Raw genomic sequence first — 25,183 nt, 5'->3', positions numbered from 1 at the left:
CAGATCTGTTGTGCAATGCTCACAGGCAAGGGAAGGATAGACACCAGCTAATTCAAGAAGACCGCAGAAGACTAGCACAAAGAAAGTGCATTTCATTTGGAATGAAGTTAGCATGCCCTTACCCAGTGGGACATGAAGCAGATTCCAGAACTGCTCTGACTACCCCACCACCACTTTTTATAAGACCAACATTTACAGATACACAGATAACAAGAACAGGAAAGGTTTTCTATACATGCAAATCTTACCTCTGTCAGAGACTCCAGAGCATGATGTTAGTCATCCCTGCAGTAAACTCTAATCATTCAGGGCTATAATTAGACAAGCAGGCAAAGGTGGGCCAAATATGCCTTTTAAGAAAATCAAACCCAGTCTCTTGGCCATTCAGGTCAGGCAAAGCCAGAGTGGGAGGCACTGGGAAGGGCAGAAGTGAGTCTGGACACTCACACATGCTGGAAAGCATGAGATTCCTTCTCCTGCTTCTCTTCCTTCTACCCCAGCTCCTTTGTAACCATTGATCCTTCCCAAAGCCATAACTCTGCCTCTATAGGACCCTTCAGCCTGCACCTATTATCCTGCTCCTAGAGGCTGTTTGGAAACACCTTGTCCACAACCCACCCTGGGAGAGGAGGGGATAAGCATTCTGCTCTTACTCTCCACAATGAACAGAAGAAAACCAAAAGAAAAAGGAGAAAATGAAAAACTGTGAGCATCTCTAGTCCAAACAGTCAAGGAAGACAAAAACAGCATGGGGAAAAGTAATCTGAATTCCATCTGTAAATGGGAAACTAAAAGTGGAGGTGAAGTCCCAAGAAGGCTGGTGGAGGAACCAGAATGGCAATCTATCTCTCCTAAAAGTGATGCAGTGTCAAGCTCAAATATTATTTGCAATATGTAAGATTTAAGACAAAGAAAATAAGTATGTGTCTAATAACCAGCATTCAGCAGGTAGTTCAGCCATGTTTTTAAAGCCTCTCTAATTTCTTTCTTTTCCTGCATCTAATGTCAGATATTTACTGAGATCTATTTACTTTCCTTCTCAGTCCATGTAGCTATCAAGTATAAGGACCTGTATTTTACTAAAACATCTGGAGTTACTGGGGCTTTTTTCCAATATTGTCTGTTCTCTTTGTCTTATCCTTGTGCTTTTCTAGTCTCACTATGTGAAAGCAAAAACAAAATTAATATCCACAGCCAAACTGAGGTGCAATTCATGAATACAAACCTAGAGAGGGATAAGCAGAAACTCCCTCTGCTGTCATGCATGGCATTCATTTCTCTGTTAATTAATGCTTCTTTTCCCTTAGGGTTGCTTTGTCCATTGATAATTTCTCAAAACAGCTCATTATTTTATCCAGCTGATTATATTGTTGCTTTACAAAAGGCATTTATTATTTTTCATCCTATGAATTACTTTTACAGCCCCAGTGTAGAGACAAGATGTTTTGCTCTTGTTCTTCCTGAAGGACTTGTATTTTAATCAATTCACAACATAATTGCAGTGCTTTATATAAACACCAACCTAAAATTTAGATCTTAACTAGAACATTCTCCATTTATCCAGTTAAGTGCTTCAGTGTTTCCCAATAGTTTCGTGTTTGACCATCTAATGTTGCTTACTGTATTTTCATAGGGCAGAGCTATTTTCCTGGATAGAGAACTGAAGCTAAGTTGTAGAGTTCATCAAAAGAACAAACAGATCCAGATTTGCACCACTGATGGGGGTTGAGCTTGTCTCCCCACACAGCCAGCCCAGGATGCTCCCAGGTTTCCTGTGCCAGCACCAGCTCCAGCCCAGCGCAGTCAGCCAGGCTCACCAGTCACTGAATTACAGCTGCTTTTCCCCAGGTGTCAGGGCCACATACTTCTGCCTGTTAAACCCTTTTGTTGCATAAAGCATGGATGGGGCTTGGAGCAGTCTTGTCTACTCAAAGGTGTCGCTTCCTGCCCATGACAGGGATCTGGAACTAGATCATCTTTCTGCTTCTAAAATTCTGTCTTGTGAAGTGGTTGTAATTTGACAGGGATTCATTTTATTTCCTATAGAATTTAGTTCAGCCTGCAAGATGTGGCATGCAATAATGTTCTTCCTCTAGAAGGATGCGTGGTGCTCTCCTGGAGAAGTCTGCCAATTCATTCTGGATATTGGCAACAAGCTGGATCTTTCTCAGAAAGCCAGGATGCAGATCAAACAGGAACAGCAAGCAGCAGTAGATGTCCTCTTTGTCTGAACAGGTACCATAAATTCTTAATCAGGTTACTAAGCCTCTTTGCATTCTTTGACAGACCCAATTGTGGACTTGGCTATTTATTCTAATAGCAGAAGGAGGAAAGAGGAGAAAGATTACACAGCAGTGATCTCATAATGTTCTCTCAGGATACCCCAGGACTGCAGTTGTGATTGTGTAGCTGGCACTACAGCCCTCTGCAATCTCAACCCTATAGGAATGGGACTGGAAGAGCTTATCAACAACATAGAATGAAATGTCAGGAACAGTTCAGCTGTTATAAAATGGCATAGGTTGGAAAAAATATAGAAATTATAAAGAAGTAATTTAGGGTAAAAGGAAGTTCTTTAAAAAGCTTCATGCTATCAAACTGTGAGAGAGAAAAGATCCCTAAATCCTTAAGGCAGTCTGCAGCCTGATATTTTTCTCTCCTCTTGGATTTCCAGATAGTTGTGATTAAGGAAAAAAAATACCTTGGCTATCAGTATCTGGTTCCTCTTCTTGAATCCTGTCTTGGCAGGAAGTAAGACAACCTTCCAAGACATGTTCTCCCTCCCCAAACTAATTTTTGTTAGAAGACTAACATAATCCCGATTTCATGCCTACTTCAGGATAAGATTGCCCACTTCTGTGTGTTGATTGGAATCCCAGGAAGCCATCTGTTCAGGAGACATAGGTTTCCCAAAGTACACCAACCTGCCATTTAGCTCCATCCCAGACTCAGAGACAAGATTACAACAGACAACCAATTTGGGTTCCAGCTGGTGATGCGGGGGGAGGGTGAATTACACCTTTGAGTACTCCTCGATTTTGATAAGTATTAATTTACCAATAGCATGAAGGGTCATTTAAGACATATTAAAAACACTGGGGAATAAAAGTTATTAAATTGTGTTGGTTTAGAGTATTCCTGTGATGTTATTTCAGCTCTAACAGTAATAAATTTGTTATTTGTTTTTTATACTAATATGTTTCCATTTACTTGGCAAAAGTGATGACAACAAAAATTCTGTCAAAATGTCACTGGATCACACGAGAAAGTAAATACTTACGACAATGGTTTGTTTAAATTATCTCCTCTGGCCTCCTTGGGGTTAATTTAGGATCACTGGGTTCTAGTATTGTCAAAAAGAGCCTTTGTAGAATACCATATGGCTAAAAACATAATGAGTTTTACCAAAATTCAGCAGAAGGTGTGTGTTTGTATGCAGTGACTAAGCATATGCAAGTAGGAGGCAATTACAGATGGCTGGAAATATGCTACTACTGCAGAACACATATGATGTTTTGTATTGCAGAGCAGAAAGCAGAAATGCTCCAAAGCACCAAGCTTGGCTACTAGCTAATACCCTGATTGTGAATTTGTGTTATTTAGGGCCACAGCATCACACTCAGCAGCTGCAGACCAGCAACAAAAAGTTGCTCACTTCTGCTTCTTAGACTGAAAACAAGTTAATGCAATCATGGAAAGTATGGAGAGGTAAGGAGAATAGACCAAGTGGGAAACAGTGTGATACATCCACTAAAAGCCCCATTAAAAACAAAGGTATGAATTAACTGTGACACAGCCATGCTTAGAGCACTTAGGAAATTATACCTCTTTACTACATGTGCCAGTGGTTAGCCTGCATTCTCTCCTCCATTTTGGGGTTGCCTTATGGATTTTTTACCATACTACAGTGCTGAGATTGTAAAATGTTAATTTGAGGAGTGTTCATTCTCTTAGGTAAACTACACATGTGTACTGCCACTTTACCTAAGCAGTTGCTGGTGCATTGAGATATCAGCCCTCACAGTATTTGCCAATTTTCACCCTAGCAGGAGATGGAGATGTCCTGAAGAAGATTATCAAGGGATTGCTTTGGAAGTGCTGAGTGGGAACTGTCATAAATGTGAGGTTTGTTGCAGAGGTCAGGGGAATAAACAAGTTGCAGTCCCTTCCCACCCACGCAAAGGAATGGAGACCTGGCATTGGATGACAGGTTTGTATTTGGAAAAGAGGTATTTACAAAATAAACCCAAAACAACAACTTCAAAACCAAACCACAAACCACTCCCTATTCCACCCATTTATATTTTAAACCAAAGAACAATCCTACTGATGTCTACCAAGTGATCCAAGGTGGGCTGAATGCAAAGAGACACCCTGCATTTAAGAGAAAATAACTCTATAAAAGGATAGAAGGCATGAATAGGACCCATGCTACTGATCCCATCAGCTTTGCACTAGGCAAGAGAAAAGACAAATAACAAGGCATTTTATAGATATATGAAAATATATTTATATTCTAAATAAAAAATATTATACGATACATTATGTATTATACAATACATTGTATTGTATAATATTATGGTGTATCCTACATAATTATGTTTTATATTAATGATATATATAATTTATATAAATTAGAGCTACTCACTTCTTGCTTTATTTTCCTCTCTAAGGTCTATTTAGCAACATTATTGTAGGGTCAGCAGGGCATAGAATTCTGCCTATAAGACTCAAAATTGCATCAATCAGTGCAATTGCATCTTGAAAGTCTGGGAAAATGAAAAGAAGCAAGCATTTCCCACTTGGATATAGGAGGCAATATACATTAGCATACTCTGGCCAGAATTTGCATGTGCAACAAAACCCTAAGAAATAAGTCAAACAGAGGCCTTTTTAGGAAAAGTTGCTCTAAGAGCATTCATACTTCCTCTGTTAGGGAGTAAGACCCATATACAATGGTGTGAAATAGGCTCATCCAGAGGGCAAAAATGAAAACTCATTTTTTTTACTCTAAATTGCTCTCTGGTGGCTTGATGGGAAGCACAGCCTGACTGTCCCCCTGGTGGGCAGGGTGAATGGCCCTAAGTGCCAGAGGTGTTAATTCTGGTGGAACTGGTCATTGAAAACATCTCAGCTTGATCTTAAGCAAGCTAACAAAGTTGTACTCTGAGCAACTTGAGGTCTACTCCTCAGGGGCCCACGATGTGCATTGCCTCACAGATTTCCCCTCTCAAGGCTCCCATCTTCTGAAGGGCCATCAGTAATGGTTTTAGTGGGGCTGGCAGCACACCCTCTCTCTAGCAGCCCTCCAAAGGGACTGAGAGAGGGAACCCCCGGCAGGGTGAGCCCCCAGCAATTCTGGGTCCAAGCAAACAGCCCTTGCTGCAGCAGGGTGTGCTGAAGCCTCCCGGGCTGTGCAGTGCTGCCAGTCACAAAGACCTGGGCTCCAGAGAGGTAACGTGTGGTGGCTTGATGGGAACAACCTCTGCCAGCCTCCTGGAGAATGGCTGCAGGTGGACATGGGCTGGACCTCAGCTGTCCCAGGGCGTGGGATGAACTGGAGAACTGGAGTCACTCTAGGGTGGGCCGGAACAGCACTTTCACTGCTGCCAGCACCCAAAACCTGGGCATTTTTACTGCTGGTAAAAAACAGCACTAGAAAAACAGCTGGAAATGTATTTTACATTAAGGAGCTGATGGCCCTTCCCCCCCACCTCAGATGTACAGTGACTAATTTATTGACTCCTGGAAGAACAAATCTTACTGTGAAGAGGAAAAGTCAATGGTGCTAATTAGCAACAAAGTGGTGTAATTGAATAAAAGTACTAGGAGAGTCTTTGAATACACTGATCCTTGAGGGCAGAGGCACAGTCTTTAAATCCTAAGCCAATGAATGTATTAATGAAGAAAAAGCATCACAGAAATTGAGATAAAACAGATTGATTTATGGACTTTTTGGCCAGAAAATGCAACTACAGTTACAACTCTAGTGAGATTTAAGAAACTGAAGTTAGGCTAGAGGAAACTTCCAATGGGTTTAAAGAGAAAACTTATCTCTCAGGAAATGATTTTCTGTCAACTACCAAAAAAATTCTTTCATGTTCTACTGAAGAAGCAGAGATATTTTTAGACTACATAAATTACTGTTTTTATAAGCTCAATTCTATTTTAGTAAATAATATATCAATATCTGTGTTCCTAACTATAGTTGAAGAATGAAAAGCATGTTTTTGTTCTGTTTTCTAAAGCATACTAATTTTTTGTCTTTATAAGATCAAGCATGTTTATCAGCCTGATAGCAATCTTGACAGTAGAATCAAGCTCATGAGTGCATTCTGAATCACTATAAAATTCATATTTACTGCTTTTTAAAATTATCTCAATAGCTTATGTGTTTTTTTTTCCGACACTATCACCTAGTTTACTCAATTTAAAATGTTATCTATGACAGAATTATGAACGGATTAAGATGGTATCTGATGTTTGCTATGGTTTCTGTATGCCTCAGGAGCAATATTGAGTGAGTTGTTGCAAGGATACTTTTCAGGAAAATGCAAGTGTCCTCATGATAGCAAGTCAAAAAGAAAGCTACATTCCTTTTCAAGTAGAGGACTATTCTCCTGACACAAGGAAAGATGTGAAGAGCTACTCTGTACTGTGAGTTTGCTTTTTCAAATGAACTAATAACTCAAAATATATAATAATATAAATGTTATGCAAAGATAAAATAAAAACCCCAAGAGTTCCAAAATGCTGCTTTTCTGACTCCTGACTTAGGATTTTGATACACATCCAAACCCAGATTTAATAAAGCAGAAGTTGTTTGAGAAGAACGGCGCTTGGGATTTGGCTGACAAGAGGTGGTTCAGACTGAATGTGATCTACAACTGTACTTCAGCCATGGGCACCTGACAGAAGGTAAGAGGTATCTCTGGATAAAGGGAAAGCAGCACTGCACATTCTCCTGAGGTCCTACATGCTCCACACCAAACTTACTTAGAATGCTGTCTCTTAACAAAAAGTAAAGCAAAGCAAAAGGGCTTTAGAGATCTGGACAGCAAGATAAGTACTCTTGGGAACTTTACTATTTTCAAACAGACTTGTTTCTGACTTCGCATAGTATGAGAATTATATCATGTTGGCAACAGATTAACAGGAAAGAAATAGATGGGAAGTTACTTCTCCTTGCTCTGTTTACTTGAAATTTGCTACCAAAAAGAACTTTTAGAAATGCTTCTTCATGCAAAGCTATTTCTTTTACAAGCTCAGCAAACTATCTTGACGGTTATGTAACAATCATACATATAATTTGGTATGTTTCCCTAGTGCAGCACTCTGCCTAGCAGGTGAATGGCTATTACAAAAAAATGTTAGGGTTTTTTTCTGATCTATTCAAATGAACTGAACACTGTGAGGGAAAAACTGAACACATCAAAATGTTGCTTACCTATGTTTTTCATTATAAAATACTGTATTCTAATAGATGAAGGAAACCTGTTTAAGTTTTAGAATTACAGGACAGTTGAGGTTGGGAGTATCCTCTGGAGGTCATCTGGTCCCACCCTGTTGCTCAAGCAAGGCCACCTGGAGCCAATTGCCCTAGATCGTGCTGGGTAGCTTTCAAGAATCCCCATGGATGGAGACTTTACCACCAGCTAGGGAACTTGTTCCACATAGAAAAAGCATTCCAAAGTACTATACTTCAGCATTTAGGATATTCTCATTTTAGCCTCGGTGTTGAACAGGAACAGCTACCCACTGTGGGCGCTGGCTGCTGCACAGAAAGCAGAACCATGCACTGTGGGGTTTAAGCAGCATCTAGTGGCTAATCTTAGGTAGGCAGCCATCCTATTTAGCTCTATTTTCCCTTAATATATTTAACATCAGGAAGTAAGGGAAGAGATGCATTCCATCAGTTTTGATAAACATGATCCAACAGTGTGCTTGCTTTAAAAAATCTTCACATATCACTACCTTTAGAGCCAACTAAAAGAAAAAAAAAACCAGTCTACCAATCCCAGCTTAAAAACTGGAGCATATTCATGTCTGGAAAAACACTGAAGTATCTATAATGAAAGAATGAAGAAATAATTTTCAAATGCATGTTGCAAGGCAATTGGTTTTCTATGCAAAATAGCACCATGCCATTCGAGTAAGAGGAGGTATCAAGTGCTTGCTCCACTTTTTGCAGATGTTATAAAGATAGTTGGAGGCCCTGTGCACATGATCTTGTGTACAGTGATCATGAAACCTACTTTAGGGATGAGGAAGGCCATGGAGCAGATCACCGTGTGTGCATCACATGGCACATGCAGGAAAACCAGGGGACAAGGCCCAAGCAGCATGGATTTAGGAAAGGCAGGTCGTGCTTGACCAACCTGGTCTCCTTATATGCTGACCCACTTAGCAGATAAGGGAAAGGCTGTGGATATTGTCTGTCTGGACTTTAGTAAAGCCTTTGACACCATTTCCCATGGCATTCTCCTGGACAAGCTGGTTGCTCATGGCTTGGACAGGTGCTGCTCAGTGGATAAAAAGCCAGCTGGATGGCCAAGTTCAGAGAGTGGTGATGAACACAGTTACATCCGGCTGGCAGCTGGTCACAAGTGGGGCTCCCCAGGGATCAGTACTGGGGCCGCTCCTGTTGAATGTCTGTCTTTATCAGTGATTTGGGGAAAGGGATTGAGTACCCTCTGCCAGCTTGCAGGCAACACTGAGTGTGATTGCTGATCTTCTGGAGAGCAAGAATAGTTTGCAGAGGGAGCTGAACAGACTGGATGGATGGGTTGAGGCCAATTATAAAAGGTTCAACAAGGCCAGGTGCTGGGTCCTGCAATTGGGTCACAGCTGGAAAGGCCTGGGAGTGCTGGACAACAGCAGCTGAACATGAGCCAGCAGTGCCCAGGTGGCCCAGAAGGCCGATGGCATCCTGGCCTGGATCAGCACTGGTGTGGCCAGCAGGAGCAGGGCAGGGACTGTCCCCCTGTGCTCAGATTGGTGAGGCCACAGCTCAAATCCTGTGTTCAGTTCTGGGCCCCTCAGTGCAAGAAGGACATTGAGGGGCTGGAGCATGTCCAGAGAGGGCAGTGGTGCTGGGGAAGGTCTGGAACACAAGTCTGGCGAGGAACAGCTGAGGGAGCTGAGGGTGTTTAGCCTGGAGAAAAGGAGGACTGGCAGGGAAATACTGCTCTCTACAACTGCCTTAAAGGAGGTTTTAGTGAGGTGAGGGTCAGGCTCTTCTCCCAGATAACAAGTGATAGGACAAAAGAGAATAGCCTTCAATTGCACTGGGGTGGTTTATATTGGTTATTAAGAAACATTTCCTCATGGAAATGGTTGTCAAGCATTGGAACAGGCTACCTAGGCAAATGGTGGAATCACCATCCCTGAAAGTGTTCAGAGAATGTGTAGATTTTATACTTAGGGACATGGATTGGGGGTGGACTTGACTGGGTTAATGGTTGGATCTCCACAATCTTTTGCAACTTAAACTCCATGATTGTACGACAAAGGCCAAAGGCTTTTTGCCTATAGTAACTTCATTGAATGATGCACTCTGTCAGGTAAGTGATCAGCAAGCAAATCCTTGTAGATCTCGAAAGAATGACTGAAATTACTGTTCCTGGTTGTGTTTTGTAACATGCAGTGCAACTACAGCACTGCAATAGGTTGTATGACACTACTAGACTGCTTCAGGGGAATCAGCTTGTATTAATTGTTTGCCTTTCAGCAATGGTTTAAGTTATTCCAGCAAATACAGCTTTACAGCTCTTCCCCTTTTTGGAAGGTTGTAAAAAGTTTCCCAAGGCACCTCTATAAATAAAACTAAAGACATGAGTTGATGCATCTGATAAAGGACAAATTGTGAATACTTTACATCTTTTACTGCAATACAGCAAAACACATTTATCTGCTGATTCAAATAAGGGAAAACATGAGTTTTCAGCACTCAGTTCAAAACACATTGCTCCAAGGTACTGAAAAAGTGGGAGAGGCATTACAACAGGAGGTAAAAATCAATTTGAGAAAAATCAATTTGCAAATTCTAATGCCCACAGAAGCCATAGGAGGAATACACCACATTCCTCTGACCCAACCCGTAGTAAGATTGCCTGGGGGTCTAAACTCTCACCTATTTGTTAGTCCAATCTATTTTTGTTTGTCCACAAGCCTTCTGCAGTCAAAAGAAGACCCTATAAAAGTAGTCTGCTGCTTACACCTCCAGTACTGACCTTTTGTATGCAAAGGTGATGCGGGTTTAACTTTAGCCTTCAGTATTCTGCAGCTGGAAGGCCTGTTTTACAACTGAAAATTAAAAATGAATGTACTTACCAAGTACTCCAAAGTCGGAAACCCTTAGCAGACAGAAGGAAAATGAACACTTCACAAATGAATATCTACTGTCCCCTGGCTTGCCTAGCACATCAGCATCCATGGCACATGACTGACTTCAGTCAAAACGCAAAATTACCTTTACTCACCGGGAGATATACTGAAGAGAAATTGCCAGGAGCAACAGGGTCAGTTATAACAGTGTCAGTGTACTACAATGAACATTTCCAAAGGCAAACAGACAACTCCAGACTTGTTTTCTGTTTAGGTTAAAGCAAGGGAAAATGTCAATGATTCATGTGCTGCTGAGTGACATACCTTCAAGGGCAATTTCTGTCTAATGTGTGAGAATAGAGAGACAGTCACTTGGAGTTGTATAGTGAAACTTGCACCATTACCCAGCAGGGGTTATGGTATGCAGTGGTCTGTTGTAGTTTTACCTGTTTTTTTTTGATTTACACAGTTATGAGTAACTGCTTAAAAGGTGGATGTTACACCCTTGTATCTCAATTTAATCAAGCAGTTTGTTCTGTTCATTTCTAAAACCTGGGCTCTAGTATTGCTAAAAGCAAATCCCAACAAAACCAAAAATCTCCCGTAAGCAATGCTGCATTTTACAGATATAGAAAATATGTATCTCTTAAAAAACCCAGCTGTGTGATTCACTACATTCAATAAACAACTAACATGGTTTCTCAGAGGTCTCTCTTCCCCATTAGCACTGACATCTCCATTACCCTCCTCCTTTCTCCAAGAGCAGCACAAACATCTCCATTCACCTCAACAATCCCCCTGTCCAATACCCCCTACTTCTTCTGTGAGATTCAACAGAGGTAATTTCTGTACCTCAGCAGTATCAGTACCTCTTCCACTAGGAAAGCTAAAGCAAATGCACATAATATATCATAAAATGTGTATTCTATTGTAGTACCAATATTTTAGTAATCATTTGAATGAATAAAATGACATAAAAAGCTGTTACTCAATTTCAAAAGCTATAGTTTATAATCATAAACATCAGTGTTTTCATAAAAAATCAGTGTGGATTCTGAACTTTTGAAGGTACTAAAGACCATAAAGAACTGCCTGAATACCTATACACAGGTTGTATCAGTTTAAATCTTCTTTAAGGAAATTTGCTTCAAATGATGCAAATATCTTTTCAGGAGACAATTGGTTACATGGCTGGTTACACACATTTTCCATGTGTCACATGAAAGCCACACCTAAAATATGTACACCACACCTAATTTTGACTTGCTCTCAGCTTTAAAAATAAATGGCTTCAAAGCTGCTGCTGCCAGTTTGCATTAAAATGAGCCTGAGAGCAATCATGCATTAGATCATTAATATACCTAACACACAGTATCAACAGTTTTGAGATGCTCTGAAATTCAAAGATTCTCTCAGTAATTGCCTTGACCAGACAGGGAATCTTACTCTCTTGTTGGACCTGTTTTTTTTGGTTGTTTTGGTTTTTTGTTTTTTTTTTTTTTTTTTTGGGGGGGGGGTTGTGGTTTTTTTGTTTGTTTTTGTTTTGAACTTTAATTCTTGAATGAGAAGTATTCTTCTGGATAGGGGAAGGACGAAGACTGATTGCTGAGAAAAATAGAAAATGAGATTTACAATCTGCAGCACCAGTGCTCTAAACACTAGGAGACACTGTGACTGACAGCCAGCAGGATGCTGCTGTGGGCACCTAACTCCTGCAGACACAAGAAAGGAAACAAAGAAATTATCAATGTCACTTCATGTGTTTTTCTTCTCAATAGGAAAATATTTCTATATATTATAATTATTTTCATGAGACAAAGTAATCTGTAGCTGTAGCTTGTTACAATCTGTAGGCAGCCTAAGGTGCCTAATCTTAACAGAAATTGAAATATTAAATTCTGCCCATTTTTTGACCGCAGTTTTAGTGAGTAATGTAGCATGAAAGATTAACACAAAATATGGATTTTTGAATAAATTTTAAAAGACAGATGAATGTTTTGACAAGATTTTATTGTGAAACATTGGATTTAGAAAAGGTACAAAATGTCAACGGTCAGATGTGTGCCAGTACAGGATTTCAATTATCTATACATGTGGACAGCTGAACAGCTTCACTGCAGAACGTGGATTTGGACAAACTATCTAAAAAGGGGCTGCAATATTCACAGGATTAAAATACATAAATAACTTGAGCCAAAATGGCCATTACTGGTCAATGCTAATCAACATCTGGAAACAGGCTAAAAAGCACAATACAGTACAACAATCTCCTCGCAGATCCACGTTTAAAGAACATCAGTTTATTATGTCAATCATCTACTGCTCCAGAACACGATTCGCAGGACTGGGATTCAGTCTGCTAATTAAGGACTTTAAAAAATTAATGTTAAAAATGAGATTATGTAAGAAAACCCACAGGTATTTAATTAAACACTCTGAAACCCCTAAAAATTCTTCTGACTGGGATTTATGAAGTCAATTACCTCTAATACAGAACTTCTGCTTGTTTCTTTAAAATGTCCTGACTGCAGCTTGAACTGATATCATTAAGTAATCTTAATTCAAACACTTAATTTTGCTATGCATTTCTGTATTTTAAAACTAATTTCAGTGAGTATGGGTCACCATCAAAATGGAAAAAAATGACCCAAATATTAAATCTGCATTAATAAAAGTCATAAATTTGTATACTAAAAAAATTAATAACAACCCCAAAGATAGCAGCATTCTCTACCCTAGTTTAATGTTTAAAGAGGAGTTTTCATAAACTTACAAAGTTGATTTTAGGGTATAAAAATACACATATACTATATGAAACAAGATAGATTAAATTTTTCATATTTTTCAGTAGTCTGTCGCTGCTGGAGCTCATTTGAACTATTGAGAAAGTGTTCATAGTTCAGTACCTGGGTGAACAGCCAAGGGTCTATAGACTTTTGTTCTTCAATTAAAAATGTGTAGCTGTTTCTACACAATTAAGCTTGCTGAAATATCAACAGCTACCCTGTTACCAGTCAGTATCCAGAGCTGACTTAAACCTTTACCCATGTAAGTCTACTTCCTTTTATGCTGATTCATAACTTACCTTCCTGAACAGACACCTTGGGGTATACTAAATTATTGTTTAATAGAAATTTCTGAATATGACTCATGTCCATTAGGAGCAGAGCTAACCTTAAACTGATGTAATTTAGAATGCAAATCCACCCAAAACATTAAAACCCACCCTACGACACCACATCCATTCCCTTAATTCATTTCAAGACTTCCCTTAATTAATTTCAGTTTTGGCTACTCTTTTCTCAGTGTGCATCTTAAGTGGGGGATGTGAATCTTGTAATTCATTAAGAAGAATCACCATAAGTTACAACCAAGTACATTAAATCAGACAATGGGAAATAAATGCAATTAAAACTTTGACTGTGTATCACTAGCTAAGGATGTAACATTGGAGTACAATGTCTGCTATGGAATTAAAATTAGTGCTGTGCCAAATGGGAAAAATGTATAAACAAACCACAAAACTCCAGTGTGGCAAAAAAAAAAAAAATTGTTTTTTTGTTCAGGAAGTGTTTGGCATAAGCAGCACTAATAAAATTCTACACCTCACAGACACAAGCTACAAAGGTTATCTAAAGCCAATACTCACTGTCCATCAATCAGCTAGCCAGCTCTTAATGCTGCCTCGAGCACTGCACTAGCCACTTTGATCTTTGTTTTAGATTCCTCTGTACACACATTTATATTTACATAAAACATTTATTAAACATGATTTTTAAAACATAAAAACCTTATGTACAAAATACCAACATTCCTATAAATAAACAGTTGGAGAAAGGCACTTGCAAGAAAAGTCTACAGTAAATCTTACAAAAACCACACTGTCTCTGTTACTGTACAATAGATAATCTTTCAGTCAGTCCCTATCACAAGAAGGTAAAACACTAATTACTTGTTATAACTAAGAATATAACCGTTACAGTCGTATTTACACATACATATATGCCTCTTTTTAGTTCCACTTGAGAGCACCATGATTTCCATTCCAAATTTATATTTTCATACAAAGTAAAAGAACGGTTGCCAGAAACCAGTGTTCAGAGTCACTGCAGATTCATGAACTTTTGGCTGACATCATTGTAGTTTAAAAGACTCAGTTGCTACTTTGTAAAAAGTACACCTAGTTTGTTATTGCATGTTGTCCTTTCAGAGAGAGCACTGCTATGTTCTCTATGCAATTGTTTAATACTATTGCTGGCAAAAGGTTTGCAATATCAAAAAAATAAAAACATTCTTCAAGCCAGTTGAAGTATTTCATCTGAACAGTAACTAAAAAATGCTGCATATTAATTATAAAAACATGTAGGAAACATGCCAACTAATCTGGTGTGCAAAAATATTTTTTCCACTACACAGGATTTTAAGGGCTTCACAGAATTACTCAAATGTACATTGAGTAGCAAACCCCACAAAGAACCAGTTCCTCAAGGAGATGTAAGGATACTCCCACTTTTATCAAACTTTTTACCCTTGGACAATGCTGCGACCTGTTTGAGCAGTTCTCTGTTTTTGGCCTGCAACACAGATTAAAAAAAGTATGTTACTGAAATAGTAGTGTCATGTGCTTTGCATTTATGAACAAATTCTGAAAATGTACAGGCTAGGAACATTCAGAGAAGGTAATGATCACTTTTCAAAGAAGTGTAGATGTTTCTTGATACGCATATTCTGTCTTCAACAGAGAAAGTAATCACACTCCCTATACTGCAACATTTAGTATATCCACTATTGCACTGATTGCCTGCTCAGTCTGTGATTTGTAAGGCAACTAATTCAGGCTTTCCTCCTGATAAATTATACTTTAACTAGAGACATCTAGCTGCCAATGTGTTAATGCTGAGGTGCTTAAACCAGATCCATAGCCCAATGATAACTGATAAATTGTCAGAGAACAGACACAAAAACTAAACTTTGAGAAAGCACATGAGGTAAGGCTTTACCTTTTTAAGTTCAAAGAGTGAGTTTAACTCATATGGAAACTGTTGACTCCAGAATTGCTCCACAATGCATCCAAAGTTAAGCATAGCAATGACCATTCATGAATTTGGTACTACTGTATTGGAGTGAACACACTGAACAGCCTAAATATATGATCCCATCTGAAGTATTTCCCAAGCATTGATAAACAATTACGCACCTGCAACTGTTCCACAGTTTCCTTGTGAGCTTTCTCCATACTGTTCATCTTTGTCCTCAAGTTAGACTCTTGGTACTGGAAATCTGCCTTCAATTCTGTCAACTGAAAAACACAGATCCTATGAAAATTCCCTGAACTGCAACAGGATACATCTAGGCAATACACGAAATCTTTAGCAAAGGCTCAGGAATCCCAGGAAATGCTGTATTTATTTACTACTGCAGTATTGACAGTTCAGCACTTGAGAAGCAGTTTGAAAAATCTGTATACCTATTTTATATGCAGAAAGCAAGTGTAGTCATAGAACCATACTATTGGCTCAGAATTTTGTATAAAATAGGCTAAACCTCAAGAAAAAAATTCAGATACAAGACTGGTGATTTATAGTCTGCTGTTCTTTTAGCTGTGAGATGCTTACCACCATCTTCAGTTACATCTCTCAGTTATAAGGTGTGGTAACACCCAAAAAATCTTTACTACAAAGACAATAAAAAGGGTGTTTTTGTGTCCTTTTATGCTACATTTTGTCCTAAGCAGAAGGAAAAATATGTACAATGCATACATTCCAGATTTATTAGGAAATGAAGCCTTTTTGCTAGCAAAGATGCCTGCCATAACAAACCAGAGCATATCCTCCTAAAGTGACTACCAAAACTGCAATTGCCAGCCTTAGTATGCGGTAAATCACATGTAGTGAAATAGATATTGTTCAAAAGAACAGTCAATAAAAGGCCAAGTGTAGGTATGTTGCTATGATGGTACATAACTCACTGAACACACACTGCTGCTCCAGGCATGGCTGGTGTAGCCTACAGGGCATCCAGTGCAAACCCACATCTCTCACGATACATACAAAAAACTAGTGTAGTGCTGCACCACAGTGAAATATGCAACTGGGTGAGCAAACTACCTGTGAACATGCAGCAAACTGTGGTCCTGTCCTAATAACGAAGTCTCAGGGCCCCACAGTAACGCTGTGGTTTCTCGTTACCATTTTGTGCAGAAAGACAAACAAGGCTACTACTACACACAATAAGCACTGATAATGATGTGGCTGATACCTTGACTCATAACAGAAAGTGATGAATAAGTATTATCTGTAAAGATGGTGTACTGAGTTGTTTTTGTTGCCACACAATACAATTCACAGGTTTTACTTCTGGAGCATTCAAAACCGTTCAAATGCTGTCCCTTCACAAATCTTGAGACACACCCTTAACAGCAATCTCCCACAGGTATGGCTCAGGCTTTTCACCCAGCACACGTCTCCTATCTCACAGTGAAAAAAACCTACAGTATGTTCATTTGTTGTAATTTTTCTGCAATGCAAACACTGCATAATGTGTTCAGCTTTTGTCCTCCCTGCAGCAGCTGAAAAAGTGACATTCTGAAAGTGAGGACTTTGTGTCTGAAGGAGACTAAGCTCAAAGACCCTGAAGTGAAATAGTTTTAGCAGTGGGGATATTAAATTCAATAGATGCTCTCCCTATGGAAACTGCACAAAACATGTCACTGCAGTGGTTATGCAGAAATAGGGGACATTTCCTTAACTACCACTTTTGTTAGCTTTGCCCAGTAGATTGAAAAATAAAAACTGATAAGTGAACTTCCTACTAACCCATGGTCTTCTCCTAGCTATATAAGAGAAAGATCAGGGCCTAATGTCTGTCCTTTGAAGAAAATACCTAAAGAGAATCCAGGACAGACTGTTCAGCTCTTTCACATTAAACGCTTAAAGGCTTGAAATAGCAAGTACTTCCAACACTAGGTATATTTTAACAGTGACATAAATGAAAATAGGATCAATATCCTTTACAAAACACAACTATGTGTAGAAATGAAGATACTGAACTATGGTTTAAAAGTGTAAGTATTTTCCTTTCAGTACGAATGAGTCTTTCTTAACCATCAATGTTTGGTAGGCCATCATGCATTCACAATCAAAATTTTACTTGAAAATATAATACATTTGTCTGGAATACAATTCCATAACCTACTCAATCCTGAACAGACATTCTAGAGCCACTGTTACAGTGTCCTAAAAGCATCTAGTTATTCAGATGACAGAGAAATAAAGCAAATGCAAATCAAAGTGTGTATTTGTTGTTATTCCTCTTTTCTTGCTAGTCATTAGTTTGTTGGAAGGGTGAATATCTTCTGTAAGAGTTCTGCTGAAGCCACTTGGGTCTGACAATTTCACTTAACTTTCGTTGACTGACAGGCACTTAATCCAAGCTTTTCTTCTAGTCTCTGACTACCCACAAAGACTTGACAACTCATAGTACACATACTTACCAATCCTATAAAAACAAACCACTAAATTTTCATACACTGCAAATGGAAATTTGGACATCAACTTATTATGGCTAGCATTGCTTCAGTTTAAAACTAAATAAAAACTATGCTAAACTCAGAATGGCTACTACTCTTTGCCATGACTCAGTTAAGAGCATGTAAAACATGTTCAAACTGCCTGGCACTTTATCCATGACCTGTGGCACGCAGCCTGAGTAACAGGCTAACGTCTTCATGGCTGAAGTGAGGTAAGATGAATTACTCTTTGACTTAGGAGACAAAATATATTCATGATACAGGAGTGCATAAGTTCTTCTTTAGATGTTAAGATCTGATTAGTTGCTATACAAAACAGTTGTATCTGACTGTTGTTTTATCTTATTGTTTTGACATTTTTAGGAGACAACAAATCAGAAAACAAAATCATAAAGTTCTGATTAAGCAGGTGTAATTTTTACCTTTTTATCTTTCTCTAAAATAGTCTGATCTCTTTGCTGCAGAAGACGTTTAAGTGACATTACTTCTTCTTTCAGCTGACTTATGAGGACAAAGTTGTCAGTTCCTCCACTGTCTGCAGACTGATTTATAGAGCTACTAAAAATGAAAACCAATAGTTACTTACAGCATCAAAAGAAAAAAGAAAAACACTTTTAAAAAACTTTGATAAATTTGATAATAAATAATTCCATAAACATCCTTAAGGACTAATGCAAAAAAAGTATGTACCTGACAGAAATGGATGCAACTGGCAAATTACCTTACTAATGGCACACATTACATACACCTGCAGAAATATAATTCAGTATTAGCTTTGAGGGGGACAAATACCTTTTGACTGAAGCAGCCACTTTTAACTTTTAACTATTCTGACCATTTGGCCAGAGACAGAATAAAGATTCGGTCTCCCACATTAAAGTTCAACAGAATTGTCTAGGTACTGGGTCAGCTTAAAGCAGCGGGTTCTACCCTGCATCTAACTGACAGAACAATTTCCCAATGTGAGGGAACACCATTGGGTTGATAACTGTTACCTTGTACATAACCTTTAATTTTGCCCCCAACAAAAGCAGGAAAAGAGTGCTACTTTTCTGCTAATAAAGTAACTTAATTGACTGACAGCACTCAGATGCCACCCAATAATCCATCTGGCAGGACACAAGTTTCACATCCCTCATTCTTCAGACAAACAAAGAAAGGCAACTGGCCACAAATCGGTGCTCTCTTTGGTTAAAATGGCTCAGCTTTACAAAAATGTAACTTTACCTATCTCCATTTGATGGCTTGGATTCCAGTTTGGGTTTTTTCTTTGGAGTTTCATTCTGAATAGCTGCAGAGGATTTATGGCTGAAATCAAACAAAATGTAAACCTAAAGCCTCATACTATGCAACTCTCTAGTATCACCATTTGGTACATGTAAAAAAACTAACTCATGCTCCTAAGTGGAATGCTAGAGACTAGCCAGAAATGCAAGAAAAAAGAAATTCTTTAAATGAAAACTGCAAGACAAATTAAAAGAAAATTAATAAATAATATCATATTTACCTCTGTTTCCATAGTCCCTGATCTTGTTCTGGACTCAGATTGCTGATTCTGAAATATGTGAAATGTACTTGGTAACTGATCAAACACGCCATTATTTGTAAGTTTATGTGAATGGTATCTCTACTTGAGAAAAATCCTTCCCCACTTCTTTTTTCCCAATATGGTGAGCATTTATGAATTTTCAGTTGGACACTAGAGTTCCTGACCATTCTTTAGTATGTCAGGATGCTATAAAATTACTTCTTGCCTAAATATCTACACTATTACAAGTCACAAGGGTAGACCTCAAGACTGATGGCCAAACGTTTTTGCTGATACCTCCCAATTTGTGTGAACTTTGTCTTGCTAATCTTGTACTCAGCCAGCTAGTCTAAAGCAGCTCTCCTGGAATTCCCATACTGCCATAAGAACACTGCCTGAAATGGTGCTCATTTGGTGCCAGAAGAGTAAAGTCAAATTTGGAACCCTGAAAATAACTCCTTCTCAGTTGTAACCAATTGCTTTCAATCATTTCAAAAGGAACTAATAATGAACACTGATATAGCAATGGTAGAATGAAGAAGATTGCACTGAGTGAAATAGCTGCAAGAAACTGAATTTCTACCTCATTGTCGCTACTGTCTGATCTTAACAATAACTGAAATGGACAGAGAAAAGGAGTCATATTAATTGGACCAGAAGCAAGGGACCTATGGCAGTCTACAGAAAAAAAAGGTGGGAAACCAGGAGCATTGTCATTTGTATTGATATGAGTACTGCTATAAGTCTTGAGTATATCAGAAGCTCTTTCCAGTAGTTAATAGCTTATTTTTTTTAATTTAATCCCTACTGTACCTGTGCCAAATGCATCAAATTAGATTTAACTTTCTGCAATTCAATTTTCCTCAGAGATTTGAAAGAACGGGAACAGTACAATAACTCAATGCATAAATGAGAAAATTTTTTTTCTTCAAATTCCTAAAATGCCAAATATTTTCACTTTTTTAAAGTGAAAGTATGGGTCTTTCTCTTTTACTCACTACCAATATAATTCCATCTTACTTTGCCTCTATCTTTAAGTCACACTTGGGCAAGTTTCAGACAAGATGAAAAATTATAAGCACTAGAAATGTCAAGTTTAGAAGGAAAGTGTATGTGTGTCTGGGATCAGAGTCATCATCATTGCAGACACAGTATTTACCATGAAACACAAAAAGTAAGCAGTTCTGAAGTTATGCTGCCACAAATCTATCAATGAAAATAAGAATCATGACTACTATTATAGCAGCACAAAATCTCAAATGAATTCTGGAGTTTATGACTAAATAAATTTGATATGTACATTAAGGTTGGTTTATGCCATGGTAAGAGATGATGTGTTGAGAAAAGCTGCAGAAAATGGGATAAAACTGTGAAATATTATTAAGGTGACAGTAACTGAACCGACAGTCTTATGTTCTATGTCTGTATCATAACTCCCAAACTGCCTTCTCCAGCAAGACCTGGTTATAAAAGCTGGCAAAGAGGTACAAACTGGTCCTAGACTGAAGGCAATCCCATACTGTCACTTCTGCTTCTCCTCTTCATTTTGACTATTTGTACACAAATAAGTCAGGCTGAAGCAAGTCAGGATGAGGATTCTCACTGCTAATACACAACTTTGGCAAATGCAGGTACCACTCAGCAGTTGCTGCATAGAAACCAAATACAAGTTTGCCCTCAAGAAACTCATTTCTGTAGCCATTCCATAAGCCTTTTTCCTAGACCTGTTACCAATTCTAACATCAACTAGGTTGACAATCACCAAGAATTCCTTTTTTTTTTTAATGAACCACCTTCACTCAAACTTTAAGAATCCAAGGATTTTGAAAGACCACGAAGAACAATGTTCTGCTACTGCTTTTGACACCATGTTTTAAATAGTTTTTCTTACTATCTCAGTACAAACAGAACACAGAGGACGAAGAGCTACCAACACCCATTTCAATTTTTGAAATACTTACTTATGATGACTGCTGCTGTGACGATGATGATGGTGGTGATGGTGGTGGTGTTTTGAATGATGCTGGTCTTTCTCAGTAAGAGATGAGGATGAGGAGTTAGAATGTGAAGATCCCAGGCTCTTTCTCTGTTCTTTTGTCTTCTGTAGCACTCTCTTGTAGGACAGTGTGCAGAGCCAACACAACAACTTTCCATCAACCTTTTGAGAAATAATTCAGGTTTTATTCCCAAGTACATTGCACTAGAGAGATGCACTCAATATTTACAAGGAGATTTTATTTCACTTCATCCATTATCTTTGGAAAAACAGACATCTTTGGTATGAAACATCACTATTGTATCTCCAATATATGCAAGTTTCTTTTAGTAAAGTGAATCTTATTCCTCTTGTCATTTAAAGTTATGCTACAAAGAGTCCTAGCAATTTTTGGACCTGCTCTACATTGCAGAAATAACAATAACTTTAAAAAAGGACGAGTCTTTTTTACAACGTGCTACTTGTAACAAGTAAATTCTTCTGTAAAAACACCATTATTCTTGTGTTCAGTCAAGAGGCTTTTGAGGTCATTTTCTCAGCACCTCCTGGAATGAGAAAGTGGCACTCACCAAAGCTATTTAACAAAACAGAACACAAAGGGCTGCTCAGAGCAGTCTACCTCTCTGGTGCTCTACTTAAAGGCAAGGCAGGCAAATAAGGGGTAAAGTGACAGATTCAAGTTATGAACATACATGAGATCCAATGCATAGGAAAATAAAAGTAAAATAAATATCAAAACACAAGAAACTGTTGAGCTGCTTAACTGCTGTTCCCCAGCTACAATTGTCTGTTAACACTAATGCCTATTTTCAGAAAGAGTGATTTAATTAAAAGTTAGCTCAGTAGCTAAAATAACAATTGCAAGTTACAAGAAATAATTCAAATATTATAAAGCACAGATAAGCAACTTTAATCCAGTATTAGAGAACTTCAGATACATTCCTGTTAATCTTTCTCTTCTGAAAGAGGAACACTATTGTCAGACAAAGCCATGAGAGATGTGGAACAAAGCCTACCTTCCTTCTTCCCTCCTCTTTTCGATCAAAAGCACATTGCTGTTTGCACTGCTCACAGGTCTGGGGCGGGCCATACTTCTTCTCTGAGTTGGTGCAACGCTGGCATTTTGTGCCAATAAATGCTGCAATAATGTTACAATACTGACAAGGCTTGGGCTGGAAAAAAAAAGTTGAACTGAAGTCAATACATTTGTATTTGCAGTAATGAACACGGGTATTTCAATTCGCACAATGATGCCTCAAAACCAGTAGGGCTTCAAACAACCTACCTTAAAGAACCTTTTTCCTACCATTTTTATCTTCAGTGCCAAACCTTTCCTCTAAAATGATGCTTCTTCAAGGGTTAAAACCAGCCTGGACTTTCCATGAAAACCCAAACACAATCAAAGAAACACACACATCTATCTGGTTACTAATCTCAACACTTACTGCTTTTTATGTTTTTAAATATATTGACAATTTCTCCCAGTTTTACTATGCTACATAAGAAATTACTTACAGAACTTTGAAAGAAGAGTAACCAAGTGATTTTTTTTTTTTAGATTGGAAGTTTCTGATGGCATCCCTCTCCTTTGCACAGTTCAGGGATTCAATAACCCTACAGTTCCAAGACTAGTATACTAATCTCTGCAATTCTGCAGGAAACTTAAAACAAACCAAAAAAGTCCCACCACCAAACAAAAGCCAAGTTCAGGTCTATTTGGTCTGAACTATCAGCCAGGTTATCAACTTTTATATCATACACTCAACTAGACTTATAGAGTGCTGAAAAAGAAAACTGATGTCAGTTTTCATAGGTTAAACGTGGCTGATTATCTTCAGTGCAGTTCTGGTTTTTGATGAACTACTGATAAAATCATTGATGGCTCTGTTCTGCAATTCATTTTGCTACATTTTAAGCTTTTGAAAGCATTTCTTTGTTCAGTTTACATACACATTCACAGAGTGCCTGACTACATACCAACAGCTATTATGTTTCTCAAATAAGTTGAATTTCAACAAATATGCTTTATGTCAAGTATAGAAAGTTATGGCTTCTTTGTTTCACAACAAGATTATCTTGATACCTCCCAAAACCCCTATCTGCAGGACAGCTCAGATACAATGTGTGCATTCACACAATAGAAAAATTCATTTTTCCAACAGAACTGAAGCTAAAATTCAATAGGAGAAAATGCAAAGAAACATGGATGCAGATAATACTCAAAATCTTTTCTACTTATTAGGTCAACATGATTAACACGCATTTTTTAAGACTTATATAATATGAAGTATGTGGTATTACTAGATTTTCATATTTACCACTCATTAAGAAAAAGAAGAGCTAATGGTGTTCCTGCCACGAAGCATGTGCTTATGAGAATATGCAGCGAATAACTTACCATGCATGGCCTGAAATAACATTGCTTTGTCACAAGTAGCTATATTGAAATCATTCTTAACTGTTAAGCTATATATAACCCAAAGGGATTTCAATTTGGGAAAAGAAATGGTAACCCACAGAGGAAATCAAGAGATCTCAGGCTTTTCCATCACCTTTCTGGATGGCAATCTATAGCGTGGGCTTGTCTTTGGGGTTTTTTTTCTCAAAAGAAAATAAGAGGATTAGTTGCAAGAGAACTTTGTTTTTGGTTTGAAGCACAAACAAGCTCAACTTCAGCATAAAGAACCAAGTAACTACTTACCGTTCCAAACTGCTTCACGTTTTGGGCACATTTCTTGCATATTGTGTTGGTTTTGCTAAAGAGATAAAATGGCACGATGTTGAATTAGGTGATGAACACGCACTTTGATATTCTTCCCCATGCAATTACTTGCAAACAGAATCAGAGAAGAGCTGGGTTGGAAGGGACCTCCGGTCCAATCTCCCTGCCAAGGCAGAGTCACCTAGAGCAGGTGACACAGGAATATGTCCACGCAGATCCTGAGTGTCTCCAGAGGGGGAGACCCCACCACCTCCCTGGGCAGCCTGTTCATGTGCTCTGTACCCTCAGTGTAAGTAAGTTCTTCCTCATGTGGAGGTGAAACTTCTCCTGGTTTAGTTTATGGCCACGGCTCCCCGTCCCGTCACTGGGCACCAGCGAAAAGAGCCTGGCGCCATCCCCTTGGCACCGGCCTCGGAGATATTTATAAGCATTGATGAGATCCCCCTCAGCCCGCTCTCCCGGAGCGGCCAGGCCCAGCTCTCGCAGCCGCGGGGCCCCGAGCAGCGCTCTCCGTACCTCTCCTGCTGGAACTCGGAGCGGCAGTAGGTGCACTTCACGATGGGGTGGGCGATGCGGCACTCCTGCGGGGGAAGCGCCGCGTTACTGCCCGGCCGGGCCCCGGCCCGCGCTCCGCCCCCGCCCGCCGCCCCGCCAACAGCCCCGGCCGGGGCCGCCCCGCCGCCGCCGCCGCACCTTGCACAGCTGCTGGCCCTGCGAGAGCTCCTCGAACGGGTACCGCTGGTTGCACTTGGTGCACGCATAAAGCGCCGGGGCGGCCGCCGCGCCCGCCGCCGCCATCCGGCGGGGCGGACACGGGCGGGCCGAGGGAGGGGAATGGGGAGGTGCCGCCGGGGCGAGGGACGGAGCGGCCGCCGGGGCCGCCGAGGAGGAGCCGGGGCCGCCGCCGCCGCCGTCCCGGTGCCGCTGCCGCCGGTGCCGCCCTGGGCCCCGCGCGCCGCCCGCCCGCGTCCCCCTTGTGTCGGCGGCAGCGGCGTCACCCCGCGCGCGCCCCCCGCCCTTCCCTCCCTCCGCCCCGGGCCCGGGCTCGCGCTGCGCCCGCGCAGCCAATCGCCGCCCCGCGCC

At 39.6% G+C, this 25,183-nt stretch overlaps 1 protein-coding gene across 3 annotated transcripts; it reads right to left on the bottom strand.

The window, feature by feature from the left end:
* Window positions 1-12,326: 12,326 nt before the first annotated feature.
* On the bottom strand, window positions 12,327-25,034 carry FAM76B (family with sequence similarity 76 member B). Of its 3 annotated transcripts, none has more exons than XM_064718713.1 (10): window positions 24,794-25,034; window positions 24,617-24,681; window positions 24,080-24,134; window positions 22,395-22,550; window positions 21,344-21,540; window positions 19,362-19,409; window positions 19,082-19,162; window positions 18,277-18,412; window positions 15,524-15,625; window positions 12,327-14,900 (listed from the first exon to the last, which is right to left on the bottom strand). In XM_064718713.1, the coding sequence occupies exons 1-10, from the start codon at window positions 24,896-24,898 to the stop codon at window positions 14,811-14,813; spliced, it is 1,035 nt and encodes a 344-aa protein (XP_064574783.1). In that variant the 5' UTR covers window positions 24,899-25,034; the 3' UTR covers window positions 12,327-14,810. The 3 variants fall into 3 exon arrangements, with proteins under 3 accessions (XP_064574783.1, XP_064574790.1, XP_064574799.1); XM_064718720.1 differs by having other exon boundaries at window positions 18,277-18,409; XM_064718729.1 differs by lacking the exon at window positions 19,082-19,162.
* Between the last annotated feature and the right edge of the window lie 149 nt (window positions 25,035-25,183).

Source organism: Zonotrichia leucophrys, chromosome 1 (assembly GCF_028769735.1).
Source record: "Zonotrichia leucophrys gambelii isolate GWCS_2022_RI chromosome 1, RI_Zleu_2.0, whole genome shotgun sequence".
Lineage (NCBI taxonomy): Eukaryota > Metazoa > Chordata > Aves > Passeriformes > Passerellidae > Zonotrichia > Zonotrichia leucophrys.
This window is presented reverse-complemented; position numbering and strand designations above follow the sequence as displayed.

Coding starts and splice junctions, on each gene's coding strand:
- FAM76B (XM_064718713.1), bottom strand. CDS start 24,898: ATGGCGGCGGCGGGCGCGGCGGCCGCCCCGGCGCTTTATGCGTGCACC. Junction 24,682..24,793: donor AGGGCCAGCAGCTGTGCAAG/GTGCGGCGGCGG, acceptor CTTCCCCCGCAG/GAGTGCCGCATCGCCCACCC. Junction 15,626..18,276: donor TTTTAGAGAAAGATAAAAAG/GTAAAAATTACA, acceptor TGTGTTTTTCAG/TTGACAGAATTGAAGGCAGA.